Source organism: Carcharhinus amblyrhynchos, chromosome 18 (genome assembly GCF_965287045.1).
Source record: "Carcharhinus amblyrhynchos chromosome 18, sCarAmb.v2.hapA, whole genome shotgun sequence".
NCBI classification, from domain to species: domain Eukaryota; kingdom Metazoa; phylum Chordata; class Chondrichthyes; order Carcharhiniformes; family Carcharhinidae; genus Carcharhinus; species Carcharhinus amblyrhynchos.
In genome coordinates, this window is record NC_137341.1 from 37,322,250 (window position 1) to 37,338,521 (window position 16,272).

The window sequence follows — 16,272 nt, forward strand, 5'->3', positions numbered from 1 at the left end:
CTGTTCGGGTATACTGAAAGAGAATTTATCAGATCTCCAACGCACCTAACCTGCATGTCTTTCAGACTGTGGGAGGAAACTGGGGCACCAGGAGGAAACCCACACAGACATGGGGAGAATGTGCAGACTCCACACAGAGAGTCAACCAAGGCTGGAATTGAACCCGTGTCCCTGTCTGAGGCAGCAGTGTTAACCACTGTGCCACCATGCTGCCCAGAATTCATAACTTTAAGATATCACATTCAAGTTTTTTTTTCACATGCGGGCATGTATTGCACTAATTTGACTTTGCTGGTGCTGATTAAATCCAGTTTGACATGTGCTGTGACGCAAGCAGCATGGAACAATGCAGAAAATGCAGAACGCTACCTTAATCTGAACTCTAACGATAAATTAGATTGATGTGCTCGCTTCACCAACATAAAAGATTTACTGCCGCACTAAAGAATGTAGGAAAATTCAAACCAACATGAACATTGCCTGAATGTGCCAAGACAGGGCACCAGCCAGACAGCAATGATTCTGTGTAATAATTGCTACCAGGTGGAAGTAATCAAACGGAGTAATTCAATTCGACAATTATGTATACAAAGTAAGTGAGGACTGCAACACACTGTTCTCATTCTGTGCTATTCAGTATCTGAGTTCTTTGTGTATATGTATTGCAACGTGCCAGAGTGCTAATTGTCAATTAAAGGAATAAATGTGTCACTATTCAGGCTTTATGGCTCTTCCAGCCGTCACTTGTAAACCCCACTTCCCATTCCCCCCCTGCCAACCGAACTCATGTCACACCATCCTAGAAATCTGATGATGCTGTGGCCATTTTACAGTCATACAGCAGGTGCCAACACCTTCAGTATGGTGAGCCTTGTCCAAGGACACAATCTGGGCTGCAAGTGGCACGGTGGCACAGTGGTTAACACTTGTGCCTCACAGCCCCAGGCACCCAGGTTCAATTCCGACCTCGGGTCACAGTCTGTGTGGAGTCGGCACCTTCTCCCCATGTCTGCGTGGGTTTCCACCGTTTTCCTCCCACAGTCCAAAGATGTGTGGATTAGGTGGATTGGCCATGTTAAATTGGCCCTTAGTTTCAGGGGGACTAGCAGGGATAGCATCTGGGTGGGATTGTTGTCAGTGCACGTTCGATGGGCCAAATGGCTTCCTTCTGCACTGTGGGAATTTCTATGATTCCAGGAAGTGCACCCTTTCTATCATTTTGGCATAGGGATCCTACAAGGTGTCCTGAGCACAACACTAACATGTGAGCCACAGCTTAGCATTGCCTCAAAAGCTCAAGTCCTGTTCCAGGGATTTGAGTACAAGATCCAGGCTGACACTGTCAGTGCGGTACAGACAAGATGCTGCATTGTTGGAGATACTGTCTTTCAGATGAGACAAACACCATAATTATCTAAGGGACATGAAAGATTCCATGACATGGTTGAAGAAAGCGCAAAGCCGTTCCCCCAGTGTCATTCTCAAACTACGTCAATAAAAACATTATCTGGCCAATTTTCTGTTGCTGTATGTGGGAGCTTGCTGAGTGAAAGTTGGCTCCTGTGTTTCCTATATGTGACCTCCCTTCACATGTATTCCATTGACTGGAAGGCAACCCATGGCTGGGCTGGCTATTTCCAGTGAAGTGCAGTCTATATCCTGCTTAACCAGTGGGCCCTTGAAGTGGCCATTACCAAATCATACTGATGGCAAGCCAGGAGGTTCAAGAATATTTACTTTAAAGTTTATTAGTGTCACTAGTGATGAAGTTACTGTGAAAATCCCCTAGTTGCCACACTCAGGCACCTGTTCGGGTACACTGAGGGAGAATTCAGCATGGCCAATGCACCTAACCAGCACATCTTTCGGACTGTGGGAGGAAACCGGAGCACCTGGAGGAATTACACGCAGACACGGGGAGAACGTGCAAACTCCATGCATACAATGACCCAAGCTAGGAATCGAACCCAGGTCCCTGGTGCTGAGAGACAGCAATGCTAACCACTGCACCGCCCATGTGTCACTGTGCCACCCCACAGGTCACCAAGGAGAAAGGAGTAAAATTATCTCAACTTTAAAGGAAACTGGTGCACTTGAAATAATCCACGATTTGACAACCAATTGGAAGGCACCTATAGGAATATTAGTCATCAAACTAAAATGGCTACTAACCTCAGGTCAATCCAACTGCAGGCTACACAGTTTCTGGGTAAAGGGAGAGTGCAGAAGACACTAAGGACACAGCAACGTGAAGCAGTGGAGCAAGTCATCAATGGCCAAGAGGCAAAGCAAACCAGATATCCATCCCACAAGAAGTCAACATTGAATAACGTAATGGAGAACACCAGAAAGATATCCAGGGAGGAGATGGCAAGACTCCATGAAAGCACTGAGGGGTGAAATGAGGGTAAGTGTGAATATACATGTCCTGGAGGCTGGAAGCAGTCCCATATGCTAATTCAATTCTTCTGATCCCTATTTCAGTCCATAAATTCTGATTCTATTGGATCATGTCAAAATTTGTGGGATTAAATTATGATTAAATTATAATTTGGATGAAGGAGTATAATATCAAGGGTAAGACTCTTAGCAGTGTAGAGGATCAGGAGGACCTTGGGGTCCGGGTCCATAGGACTTTTAAATTGGCCTCGCAGGTAGAGGATGTGGTTAAGAAGGCATATGGTGTACTGGCCGTCATCAATCGAGGGATTGAGTTTAGGAGTCGGGAGATAATGCTGCAGCTTTATAAGACACTAGTCAGACCTCTCTTGGAGTACTGTGCACAGTTCTGGTCACCTCATTACAGGAGGCATGTGGAAGCTATTGAAAGGGTGCAGAGGAGATTTACAAGGATGTTGCCTGGATTGGGTGGCATGCCTTATGAGGATAGGTTGAGGGATCTCGGTCTTTTCTCCTTAGAGTGAGGAAGGATGAGAGGTGACCCGATAGAAGTGTATAAGGTGTTGAGAGGTATAGATCGGGTGGATTCTCAGAGGCTTTTTCCAAAGGCTGGAATGGTGGCTATGAGAGGACACAGGTTTAAGGTGGTGGGGAGTAGATACAGAGGAGATATCGGGGGAAAGTTTTTCACTCAAAGGGTGAATGGAATCGGCTGCCGTCAGTGGTGGTGGAGGCAAATTCGATAGGGTCTTTCAAGAGACTTCTGGATGAGTACATGGAACTTAATAGAATTGAGGGTTATAGGTAAGCCTAGTAGGTATGGATATCATCGGCACAACTTGTGGGCTGAAGGGCCTGTTTGTGCTGTAGTTTCTCTATGTTCTATGTTCTAAATTTTATGCCTTACAAAAAGAAAGATGTGCTTTTATATCGTGCCTATCATAATTTCAAGGCACTTTACAGACAATGGCAGCCACTTTGTGCACAGCAGGATCCCATAGACAGCAATGCGGCAATTTGGTCAGATTATCTATATTTGGAAGGTTGGCTGAGGGATAAATGTTGTGGGCAATTCCCCTGCTTTTTTGAAATAGTGTTTGGGATCTTTTATATCTATCTAAGAGCGCAGGTGAAGCCTTGGTTTAATGTCTCATCTGAAAGTTGGAATTCCCACCAGTTATTCATGTTTTATCCCTTTCATTGGTGTTCTGCTGTTTAGGATAGCCTCCACTGTTGTCGAGTTTTATTATTTGCATTCCACCTTGCTGTCCCTGAGATGAGTTAGTCACTCAGATAAAGCTTCAGTTTTAAATGTTAAGTGCATGGTTATGAGACAAAACGTGAAAACTTTGCAATTATATCATACCCTTCAAGCTTTTGGACAACCAGAAGTCCCTCACAGCCAGTAAAATGCACTCACTGTTGTCCTGTAAAAATATTGGCTATGTTTAGTGAAGTGATAGGGATCAATACTTTTCACTGGATGCTAATACATGTGACAATAATAAAATCAAATCAAATCAAAAAATTTTTCTCTCCGTCCCTTCTTGCCATTCTCTGGCCCTCATTTCCCATATTACTGTTTTCTTCTCTTCCCTCATCACTACTCTTGGATTTACCACATCTTTTCACACTTGATCCCTTGCCCCCACTATTTAGTTCAAAACCCGCTCTGTTTCCTGTGTTATGGGGTTCACAAGAACACTGGTCCCAGCATGGTTGAGACGTAGACCATCCCACAGATACAGCACCCACCTTCCCTAGTACCAGTGCCAATGCCCCATAAACTCACTTCTCCCACACCAATCTTTAAGCCACATATTCACCTGATTTCTGGTTTTCTGTCTGTGAGAATACTTCAACATGATTGGTCACTTCTCCTACTTGACGATATCACTGTTGCTGGATGCATTGTCCTCAAAGAAAGCTGCCCTTAAGGATCTAGTGATCTCTGTTGAGTGAATTTCCCCTTTCCTAATGTTATTATGAATCTGGTGCCATCTCAAGGGGATCTCCAAGCATGATGTGGATATGCCGGCGTTGGACTGGGGTAAACACAGTAAAAAGTCTGACAACACCAGGTTTTAGTCCAACTGATTTCTTTGATAGTAAACTCACTAGCTTTCGAGGGGATTCCCCTCGAAAGCTAGTGAGTTTACTATCAAAGAAATCGGTTGGACTAAAACCTGGTGTTGTCAGACTTTTTACTGTGATCTCCAAGCATCCAGTACTGACCCCTGTGGGACTCTGCTGTCACACTATGCCTGTTAATACTCTCTGTTTTCTGCCAGCCAGCCAATCTTCCATCCAGGTTAATATATAACTCCCAACACCTATTATTGAGCTATTATTTTTTGTAAGAACCTTTAATGTGGCACTTTATCAAATGCTTTCTGGAAATCCAAGTACAGCATACCTACAGCTTCACTTCTATCTACACGTTATTCCTTCAAAGAACTCCAGTAAATTTAAACACGATTTCCCCTTTATAAAATCATGTTGACTCTTGCCAATTATCTTGAGTTTTTCTAAGTGCACAGAAACAACCTTTCTAATGATTGATCCTAATACCTTCCTCATGACAAGTGTCAAATTAACTTCCCTATAATTTACTGTCCTCTGCCTCTTTTCTTTCTTGAATAGAGTGATTTTATTTGCTACTTTCCAATCTGATGGAACCACTTCAGAATCTAATCAATCTTGGAAAAGTAGTAAGCATTTACTTTCTCACTAGCGACCTCATTTAAGATCCTAGGATGAAGTACACTGGGATCTGGAGACTTATCAGGTGGCAGCTCCATGATTTTCCTCAGTTCAGCTTCCTTCGTGATTGTAATTTCACCAACTTCCTCTCTCCTCTCCACTTCCTGATTTACAGATATTACTGGAATGATTATTATATCCTCTATCGTGAATGCAGAAGTAAAGAATCTGTTTATTTCTTCTATCAATTCTTCATTATTTACTATTAGCTCTCCATTCTCACTCCCCAGAGGACTAAAACTCATTTTGCTTACTATTTTCCCATTTAAATACCTATAGAGATTCTTCCTATATGTTTTTCCATTTATCGCCAGCTTCCTTTTTTTAATTTTTACTCCAATTCAATCTAATTAAGTCCAATTCAGAGTCTCAACAAGTTGAGATATTCCCAATCCAAGCTGACAAGACAGGGCTCTCACCTCCTATATTGGGCTTGATTTACATGATCCAAGCTGATTGGAGTACATAGAACATAGAACACTACAGCACAAACAGGCCCTTCGGCCCACAAGTTGCACCGATCACATCTATACCTACCAGGCCATAGAACTATCTGTAACTCCCAATCCCATTAAATCCCATGTACTCATCCAGAAGTCTTTTAAAAGACCCCACTCACTTACCACCCTCTGAGTGAAAAACTTACCCCTAACATCTCCTCTGTACTTGCTTCCCAGCACCTTAAACCTGTGTCCTCTCGTAGCGACCATTTCAGCCCTGGGAAATAGCCTCCGAGAGTCCACCCTATCTATTCCTCTCAACATTTTATAAACCTCTATCAGGTCGCCTCTCAACCTTCGTCTCTCCAGGGAGAAGAGCCCTAGCTCCCTCAACCTATTTTCATAAGGCATGCCTCCCAATCCAAGCAACATCCTTGTAAATCTCCTCTGCACCCTCTCAATAGCTTTCACATCCTTCCTGTAGTGAGGCGACCAGAACTGCGCACAGTACTCCAAGTGGGATACTATGCCTATTCCAAGTAGGCATAGCTCCTCCTCCAAGGCTTGAATCCCGCCACAGTGGGATGGTGGAATTTGTATTTAACATCTGGAATTAAGAATCTACTGATGACCATGAAACCATTGTCAGAAAAACCCATCTGGTTCGCTAATGTGCCTTTAGAGAAGGAAATCTGCTGTCCTTACCCGGTCTGGCCTACATGTGACTCTAGAACCACAGCAATGTGGTTGACTCTCAACTGCCCTCTGAACAAGGGCAACTAGGGATGGGCAATAAATGCTGGCCCAGCCAGTGACACCGATGTCGCATGAATGAATAAAAAAAACTTCCAACTTAGTCTCTAGATAGTAATCCTGGCAGGTGGTGTTCTCATGTGTCTGGAGCCTTTGACCTTCTCGATGTTAAAGTGACAGGCTTGAGAGGTCACTGCACCGGATACTGTACTATTACATAATACATGGCACAGAATCTGTCAGTGTACTGCATGTCCCACTGCCTCTGGTAATATACTAATACAAGATATACAACAGCTCCTGACCATACATTATCACATAACAAATAACACACTGGCTGTTCTTGAGCGTTTTAGAAATATTCTTTTCTGTGATTGTGCATTTAGGATAGCTGAAAGTCAAGTTTTGTTGCAGCGTGCTGATACTTCAGAAAGAGTTACTAAGATTTCAAAATGGCAGGATTATAAATGTGAGTCGCTGGCAATGACCTGACATGGGCCGAGGTTGGTTCATGATGCTGGGCTGTTCCTGCGAGCTGTAATCTGGGGCTCCATTTCAGGGCTGAGTCATCCTTTCATGTGTCATCGGGTTCATGTGTGCGCAGCATGTTTAGTTACTCAGCAGTACGCTCACACCAAGGCATTGTTAATAGGCTGCAACCAGCCTGAGACCAGGCAATACAACACAATGGCAAATAAACAAACAAGTCCATATCCTCAAAGGGCAAATTAGCACTTATTCAAGTTCCTTGTTGCATCCTCAGCCCGGCCCCAAAGCACTTCATCCATAGCCATATGATATGATGTGGAGGTGCGTCGGACAGTCAGAAGTGTCACCAGGGTACACAGAAAGAGTCCATGACCAAACAGGACAAATGCTAGCAGAGGTGCGCAGGATTAAGAAAGGAATATTGGCCAGGATATCATTGAATTCCCTATTTCTCTTTAAATTGAACTGTAGAATCAGAAGTAGCACTTAGGGTGGAAATTTTTGCCCTTGCCCATCAACAGGGTGGCATGTAGCAGCACCATGCCCTTCACCTACCTGTTTTACCAGTGCTGGGACATGTGTTGGACAACCTGACTGTTATAGGGCAAATTAATGGCCACTCAAGGGAACTCTTCCCACCACCATTACCACCACTGATATTTTACCAGTGGCCAGAGGCATCTAAACATTATGGTGTCACCTGGGAGAATTCGTGGCCTGTTCGGTCCCTTGTAAGGTAGTCCCAGGTGCAACTGCCTAGAGCTGTGCCATGCTGAAGCAGTTTGTCTGGCCCCGGCAAAACTTTGGACTAGTCTGCATGTCCAGACCATCTCCTTGTCAATGTGGACTGCATGTAGTACCAGAGGTAGCCACCATTCCCAGAGGCGCTGCTGGGACGAGAAAACTGCCAGCTATTTGATTGGCAGGCAGTTCTTGGAGACGGTGCCTTCACTGTGAGCCAATCAACTACCCAAAGGCCAAAGGTCACTGCTGAGTGATCCATCCCAGTGGAGGCAGTCTCAGCTCTGACTTTCCAGACAGGTGGGATGGGGCTTTCCCCTCATGTAGAATTCCAGTCATAGTCCCGTGTTAATAAGAGATATGTCTGCAGAAATTCCAATCTGCTGACGATTTCAATTATTAACAAATTAGCCCTTGTAATAAAACTCTGATCAAACACCAACTGGGGAACTTTGCACCGTCCCTCAGGAGTAGTCTGTTGGTCTTGGATGGAGAGCAGTGCGCAACAATACTGACCCTGAATGGTTTACATTTCATGGATAGGTTGATAAAACCTGGCTTGTATTCCTTTGATTCTGGGAGATTAAGGAGTTATTAAGTAAACGGAGGTGTTTAAGGTGATTCAAGATGCTGATAATGCAGGCTTAGGGGAGGGTTTGATTTGATCTGATTTGATTTATTATTGTCACATGTATTGGCATACATTGAAAAGTATTGTTTCTTGTGTGTTCTATCGACAAAGCATACCGTTCATAGAGAAGGAAATGAGAGAGTGCAGAATATAGTGTTACAGTCATAGCTAGGGTGTAGAGAAAGATCAACTTAATGCGAGATAGGTCCATTCAAAAGTCTGACAGCAGCAAGGGAGAAGCTGTTCTTAAGTTGATTGGTACGTGACCTCAGACTTTTGTATCTTTTTCCCCGAGGGAAGAAGGTGGAAGAGAGAATGTCCGGGTGTGTGGGGTCCTTAATTATGCTGGCTGCTTTGCCGAGGCAGCGGGAAGTGTAGACAGAGTCAATGGATGGGAAGCTGGTTTGCGTGATGGATTGGGACAGACCAGGCACAATCGCTGGAATTCTATTGCCCCGCTGCCACGAAATTGAAGTGGGCAAGGGGCAGACAATGCAAATATCCGTTGACCTCAGGCGGGATTTTCCAGCCTCGCTCGAGTAAGGCCATTAAATCCTGCCCAATGGGCCTCTTTCTGTGCTGTATGAGTTTACTTATTTATTAGTCCCAATCTTCATCCTAAAAGAACGATGTCTTATTTTCAAATTGTGTCCCCTAGTTCTAGTCTCCCCTGAATTGAGTTTGTTCATTAGTGTCACAAGTAGGCTTATATTTTCACTGCAATGAAGTTACTGGGAAAATCTCCTAGTCGCCACAGTCTGGCACCTATTCGGGTACACTGAACAAGAAGTTAGCATGGCCAATGCACCTAACCGGACTGTGGGAGGAAACCAGAGCACCTGGAGGAAACCCACACAGTCATGGGGAGAACGTGCAAACTCCACACAGACAGTGACTCAAGCTGGGAATTAAGAGTTTTAGCGAAGACTCTAAGGCAGTGAAGAGACATCACAGGATTCTTTCCATCCTCCAGTGAGATGTTGACACAAAGCGACCTTGCTTACACAGAACTGAAATCTACAGGGGCTATTTTAACAAGAGGTTGGAGAACTCTTGATAACCCACCTTGCTCAACTGCACGACCAAGAGGTTAATTATTACTGGAGATTTATTGTTGCCTATACATGTATTAATCGCCGTTACCTGCAACTTTGGAGATTGCTTTCCGGCTGCTTGTCAGTGTAGCAGAGAGGACGGGAATTTGTAGCTCACTCCCAGAGCGGGTTTGGCAATAAGTTATGATCCTTCTTGCAACTCCATAATCCCCAATTAACAACAATCGCCCCAGTAAAACAACACAAGAATGGCTAAACCTCCCTAAACAGCAGCTGGGCAGGTTCCACTCCGGAAAATCCCGGATTCCAGCCATTCGGGCCACGGGAGGATGTCGTTCGGCCCATAGTGTCAGTACTAGCCCAAAAGGACCTAACTTGCACTAATTTGGGAGGACGGGGTTAAAAACAGAAGATGCTGGATAAACTCTGCAGACTTCCAGCAGGATTTTTGCGGTGACTTGGGAGACTTTTTTTTTGCTCGTCTATCCTATTTTCCGGTCCCGCCCCATGCAACGATTCCAGCGGCCGGCGGGACCGGAAATTTTCGGGATTTACATCTGAATAATCCATGCGAAGGGTGAGAAGCTGGTTGGTGCCATCTGGATGATGTATGCAGGAAATTGAGAAGCCGGTTGGTTCGTCGTAAATTGACGCGAAGGATTAAGAAACTGGTTGTTTTTTGGTGCGGTTTGGAAGGAGGGCTGGTACCTTTCCAAACCGCTGGGGGCGAAGGAATGCTTGCCAAACCTTCCCCTCTGAAGGCGGAGTCCCTTTAATGGGTGTTCCTGCCCAGGGAGGCGGTTGTGAAGTGAAGGATTTAGGGATCCCTCTGATCACCATCACTGAGTAACTCCAGTCCCGGGATCTACAACAGAGACCAGCCTCAACTCTGAAAGGTTCAAATAACGTTCCATTGAAAACAGGGAACAGAGATTCTCAGTGGTCCCCGCTAAGATGACAAACCCTTTAGTTGATGAAGGAATGCCCAGCCATACCCCTGACTGTTCCAGGCATACTTTGCAGACTGCAATGTTCTGTTATTGGAACAAGGGGCACACACTTGGTGGTGGTGGGGGGTGGGGGTGCATCAGTGTCTCTACAATAACTGTGTGTCTATCTCTGGACAAGTTGGGGGTGGAGCGAGGGGGGGTGAGCTGGGACAGGCGGGTCTCAACAGCGAAATAACACAGACAGACTTGGGAGGGGTGGGTGGGGGCACAAAACTAGAACACATAGAGAGTAGAAGTCATCCTTTTGAAGCTTTAACTCGGTCGCTGTCTCCATAGGCACTGCCCATGTATATCCAATATGTTCTGTTCCTTTTTTTAATTGCCCTTCTGCCTCTCCAGTGTATGTGTGTGTGTAAAACACTATTAACCTGGTGTTGTGAGACTTCTTACTGTCTCTAATATGCGAAGATATTTTGTGACAGACTTAACCTACCTGGTTCTAACAAAGAGACAAACTGACGGGGGGGGGGCCCCCCCACCTTTTAGTAACAGGAAGATTACTGCTGAGAATTCTCCTGCCCCCCCCCCGCCCCCCAGCCCTCCCCGACTCTCTCTGTCTTCCTCCTCACAATCTGATTCCAAATAAGAGTTTCGACAAATAACAAGCAACCATCAATTGGTTTGGAGGAAAAAAAAAGTTGGTGATTTGAAATATTTGGCCTGCCCGAACACAAAATAAATCGGTTGGACTAAAACCTGGTGCTGTCAGACTTTTTACTGTGTTTACCCCAGTCCAACGCCGGCACATCCACATCATGAACACACATATCCCGATACTCGGCCGCAACAATTCTAAAATTAAAGATTAAAAAACCCCAAAGGCTTTAAAGGACAGAACTTCACTCGGTACAAATCCAGCTGGGCGCTTTTCCTTTTTGGGGGGGGCGCTGGACTGCTGCCAGATTCGCTGACATGACCCTGGTTTCAGCTAAATATACAGAAATGACAGGGAATGTCACTTCCTGCTGATCTGGAGTGACAGGCAGGGTAAAATCGGGGATTCGGGGCTGTTTGGATGCAGACAGGAACAAGGAGGTTGTGAAAGTCTCACTGTATGTATGTGTGTGTGTGTGTGTGTGTGGCTCCCCCTCTGTTCTGCTTTCCTCTATCCTCTCTATCTTTGTCTCCCTCTCCCCTGCCAGCCTTTTCAATCTCTCTGTCTCCTTCCCCATCCCCCCCCCAGTCTTATATATTTTTTCTATTTGTCTCCCCCATCTCTGTCTCCCTCCCTATCTCATTCTGTCTCTGTCTTGTTTTCTCTATCTCTATATCTGCCCCTGTCTATCTCACTGACTATCTCTTTATATATATTTTGCAATTTTGTTTTGTTTTATTTGGGAGGAGGGGGGGCGAATTAAAAGCCGCCCCCTTCACTCTGATTGGAAGCTAGGCGAAGGGGGGGGGGGGGTAGCGCCCGGGCCCTGGGATGGGGAGGAGGGTTTGCGACTTGTCATCAACTGCGGAGAGTCCAGCCCCTCCGCCCAAAAATGTGACGCTGTCCTGCCTTGCATGAGGGGGCCGCTAAATAAAACATCTGGCCGGCTTCATCCTCCCAGCCTGGAGACACAGAGAGAGAGAGAGGAGAGAGAAGGAAGAGAGAGAGAGTTTGCTGCAAGGCTCCATTCACTCGGATCTTTTAAGAATCACACAGCCTCACACCTCTCTCTGGCTGTCAGACTTGGGGAAGAGAGAGAGGGGGGGAGTGTGAGTGCGGGAGCTCCCTCGCCCTGTTTGGAAGAGGACAGTGAGTGATCCGTAGCACTCACAGAGGCGGCAGGGGAAAGAGTGTTGTGTGCTGTGTGTGTGTGTAGATGTGTGGACACTCGACTATTGCAGAGGAACCGACTCCCCGACGCGTTTCATTTTTAGATCCATGTTTTTTTCCCCCTTCAGACAGACTGTTGTGTCTGGTTTTCGGGAGTCAATGAAAGGCTGAGGACAAGAGCAAACACACACACACACACACACACACTGCAGCAAATAGATGCATCTTCCCGCAACTGGGTCTGAGGATGGAGTCTAGCTCACTGCGGATCCTTGGCAGCCACTCGGAGCAGTTGAATTGAAATTGTTGGAATCTTCTTTTTGCCTTGGGACCTTTTCCTTTCTCGGTGTCTGTGTGTGTGTGTGTGTGTGTGATTTCCCCTTCTACCCGTGGCTTGTCTCCTGGACTTTCTGTGTGTGTCTTGTGTTATTCCCCCTCCCTCCCCATCCTTTTCTTCTCTCCCTGCCCCCTTTCTGTGTGCGTGTGTGTCTGTCTCTCTTTGTGTTATTCTCCTTTCTCCCCATCCTTGGCATCTCTCCCTGCCCCCTTTTTCTGTATCGCTCTGTATCTGTGTGCGTTTGTGTGTTATTACCCCCTCTCTCTTTCTCTGTCCCTTTCTGTTAACCCCCTCTCTCCCCATCTTTAGCCCCTCTCCCTGTCCCCGTTCTCTCTGTGTATCTGCGTGCGTGTTATTATCATCTCTTTCTGTGTGTGTTTCTCTGTGTTATTCCCCCTCTCTCCTTATCCTTAGCCCCTCTCCCTGCCCCCTTTTTTTCTCTGTATCTGTGTGTTATTACCTCCCCCCCGTGTATCTGTGTGTGTGTGTGTGCCTGTCTGTCTCCCTCTGTGTGTTATCCCCCTCTCTCTGTGTATCTCTGTGTGTGTGTGCTTATCTGTGTCCCTCTGTGTTATCCCCCTCTTTCTGTGTGCGTGCGTGTGTCTGTGCCTCTCTGTGTCCCCCTGTGTTATTCCCCCCTCACTCCTCATCCTAAGCCCCTCTCCTTGCCCTCTTTCTCTCTCTGTATCTGTGTGTGTGTGTGTTATTACCCCCCCCCCCCCCGTGTGTCTGTGTGTGTGTGCCTGTCTGTGTCCCTCTGTGTGTTATCCCTCTCTGTGTGTTATCCTCTCTCTCTCTGTGTGTCTCTCTGTGTCCCTCTGTGTGTTATCCTCCCTCTCTCTGTGTGCCTCTCTGTGTCCCTCTGTGTGTTATCCTCCCTCTCTGTGTCTGAGAGTGTGTCTGTGCCTCTCTGTGTCCCTCTGTTATCCCACCTCTGTATGTGTGTGTGTGTGTGTGCCTCTCTGTGACCCTCTGTGTTATTCCCCCCTCTGTGTGTGTGCCTCTCTGTGACCCTCTGTGTTATTCCCCCCTCTGTGTGTGTGTGTGTGTGTGTGTGTGTGCCTCTCTGTGTCCCTCCGTGTTATTCCCCTCATCCTTGGCTCCTCTCCCTGCCCCAGCAATGATGCTTCTCCGCAGATTCCGCCTGCTGATCGTTATGGTTTTTCTGATCGCCTGCACCATGCACATCCTCATCGACCTGCTGCCCAGGCTGGAGAGGAGAGCTCCCCCCGGGACTGGTACCGCACCCGGCTGCCCCTGCCAGCACCGGGACGGGCTGCTGGCCCCAGCCGAGCCGGGGCTGCCGGGCTGGGGGAAGCTGCTGCCTGGAGCCGCCCCTCCCGGAGCTGGAGACGGCGCCTGGCCCAACAAACATACCCTCCGCATCCTGCAGGACTTCAGCAGCCAGCAAGCCCCCGGCTCCAACCGCAGCGGCCCCCAGCCCCCGGCTAAAGGGGAGGAGAGCGGCTTGAGGTGGGCGAAGGAACACAGCAAGAGGCTGATCCCACAGCCTGGCCAGGAGGGAGCTGGAGCTGGAGCTGTCCCCCACTACTCCAAACTGTCTGCCCTCTTCAAACACCAGCTGTACCAGCAACCCACCCCAGCACTCACACAGGGAGAAATCCTCTTCAACATCCACTCTGACATCAAGTTTAATCCCAAAGTCACTGTGCCCAGGGACTGGTAAGTCATTCCTGATCTCCTCTCTCTCTCATTTCCTACCTTTCACCCATTAAACTTCACTTCCCCTCTTTATTTCACCCCCCCATTCCCCCTTTATAGAGAGGTTTTTGATTAATAAGGGGATCGGGGTTATGGAGAAAAGGCAGGAGAATGGGATTGAGAAAAATATCAGCCATGATTGAATGGCGGAGCAGACTCGATGGGCCGAGTGGCCTAATTCTGCTCCCATGTCTTATGGTCTTTAACAACTCTTTTCACATCAGAAAGGGGTCAGTCCTGTTACCCAGGGAAATATTAGCACAGGGTTTGTGTTCCTGCCGTACTCTGTTTGCTTTCTGGTTTTTATTTTGCTTATTGCTTTGCAGATACATCCTATCCTGCAGCCTCCCCACCGCCCCCCCCCCCCCTCCCCCCAGCACTGGCTGCTGCCAGAGTCCCCAGTCCTCACCCACTTCCCCTGCTCACCCTCTCCCCTCCAACCCTACAGCCCCCTGGTTCTCCAGTGACAGGGTCAAACATCAGTGAGCAGACTGGTGAACAGAGAGAGGGGAGGCGGAGGGGGTGGGGGCTGACAGAAAAAGGGGGTGGCAGACTGAGAGAGAGAGAGAGACTAACTGAGAGAGAGAGAGAGGGTGACAGACTGAGAGAGAGGGTGACAGACTGAGAGAGAGGGTGACAGACAAAGCAAGGGGTGACAGAGAGAGGGTGACAGACTGAGAAAGAGAGAGAGGGTGACAAACAGAGCAAGGGGGTGACAGACAGAGAGAGGGTGATAGACTGAGAGAGAGAGGGTGACAGACTGAGAGAGAGACGGTGGCAGAATGAGAGAGAGAGAGAGAGAGTGACAAACTGAGAGAGAAGGTGACAGACAGAGAGAGAGGGTGACAGACTGAGAGAGGGGGTATCAGACAGAGGGAGAGATGATGACAGACAGAGAGATGATGACAGACAGAGGGGGTAACAGAGAGAAAGGGGGTGATAGACAAAGAGAGGGGTGACAGAAAGAGAGAGGGTGACAGACAGAGAGAGGGGAATGGCAGACAGACAGAATGGGGGAAGAGAGAGAGGATGAGGGGGGAAGAGAGTGACTGACAGAGTGAGAGGGGGTGGAGAATGACAGAGAGAGACATAGAGGAGTGTGACGGACAGTGAGAGTGAGGTGGAGGAGAGAGAGAGAGAGAGACCATAAGGGAGAATGACAGACGGAGAGAGTGAAAGGGAGGGACAAATGGGAGTGGGGAGGGGGGATTGGGGGGAGTGACAGATAATGAAAGGGTTAGAGCGGAGCAAGTTAGAACAGCGAGTGAAGGAGGGAGAGAATGTGGATGATGATCAGAGATGAAGGGAGAGATGAAGAGAAAAGCACAAAGGGAGAGGCAGGCAGAAAAAGAGACTTAGCCAGAGAGAGAGAGAGAGAGATAGGCACAGCGGGGATTGATACAGAAAGAGAGACAAAGGGAGAATGACAGAAAGACGCACACACACACACACACACACACACACACAAAACAGACAGACAGAAACAGGACTGAGAGCTGGCAATACACACTGCTTAACAGAAACAGACAAAGCAAATGTCCACACACACAGCGAGAGAAAGAGAAAGCAAGATAGAGAGAAAGATAAGGCTATGAAGAGAGTCCTGCTCTTATATTTCCTGACGCAAGCCTTTTTTAACTCTGAAGAAGTGTCATAAGCACTCGAAACATTAACTCTGTTTCTCTCTCCACATCTCCTGCCAGACTGCTGAGTTTATCCAGCATTTTCTGTTTTTAAGTCATCATTTTGTCTAAGTGGAGCTCTGCTATCAAGATGGTCTTTCTGCATATCCCCAAGTCTCTGCAGAAGACACGTTTGTTACAGACATGTGAAATAGTACATTATTTATACCTGTCATTCCCACCCTTCCTCTTTTAATGAAAAGAAAGTCTCCCATCTCCTATAGAAAATATCAGTGTCTGATATTGTATCTGAGTGGCAAATACTGAGGCTCTGAATGGGGCAGCTTCACTGATCACTCGGGCCAGGGAAATTGCTGAATCAATTCACACATTTCTCTCTGCTGCATTTACCATCCTCTATCAGTGTCTGTGTCTTTTTTTCACTCTTTCCACTTTATCCATTCTTTCCCTCTCCCTGTTTTATATCACTCCTCTCTCCGTCTCTGCTATCTTGCTGTTCCCTCCATCAGATTTCTATCTGTGT

General features: G+C 47.1%; 1 protein-coding gene across 1 annotated transcript in view; it reads left to right on the plus strand.

The window, feature by feature from the left end:
* Positions 1-11,737: 11,737 nt before the first annotated feature.
* Positions 11,738-16,272, plus strand: part of fam20cb (FAM20C golgi associated secretory pathway kinase b) — a 102,580-nt gene continuing 98,045 nt past the window's right edge. The window contains exon 1 of the mRNA XM_080206834.1: positions 11,738-14,067. Coding sequence (XP_080062960.1) covers positions 13,505-14,067 — 563 coding nt within the window. The 5' untranslated portion in view covers positions 11,738-13,504. The remainder of the gene's footprint in view (positions 14,068-16,272) is intronic.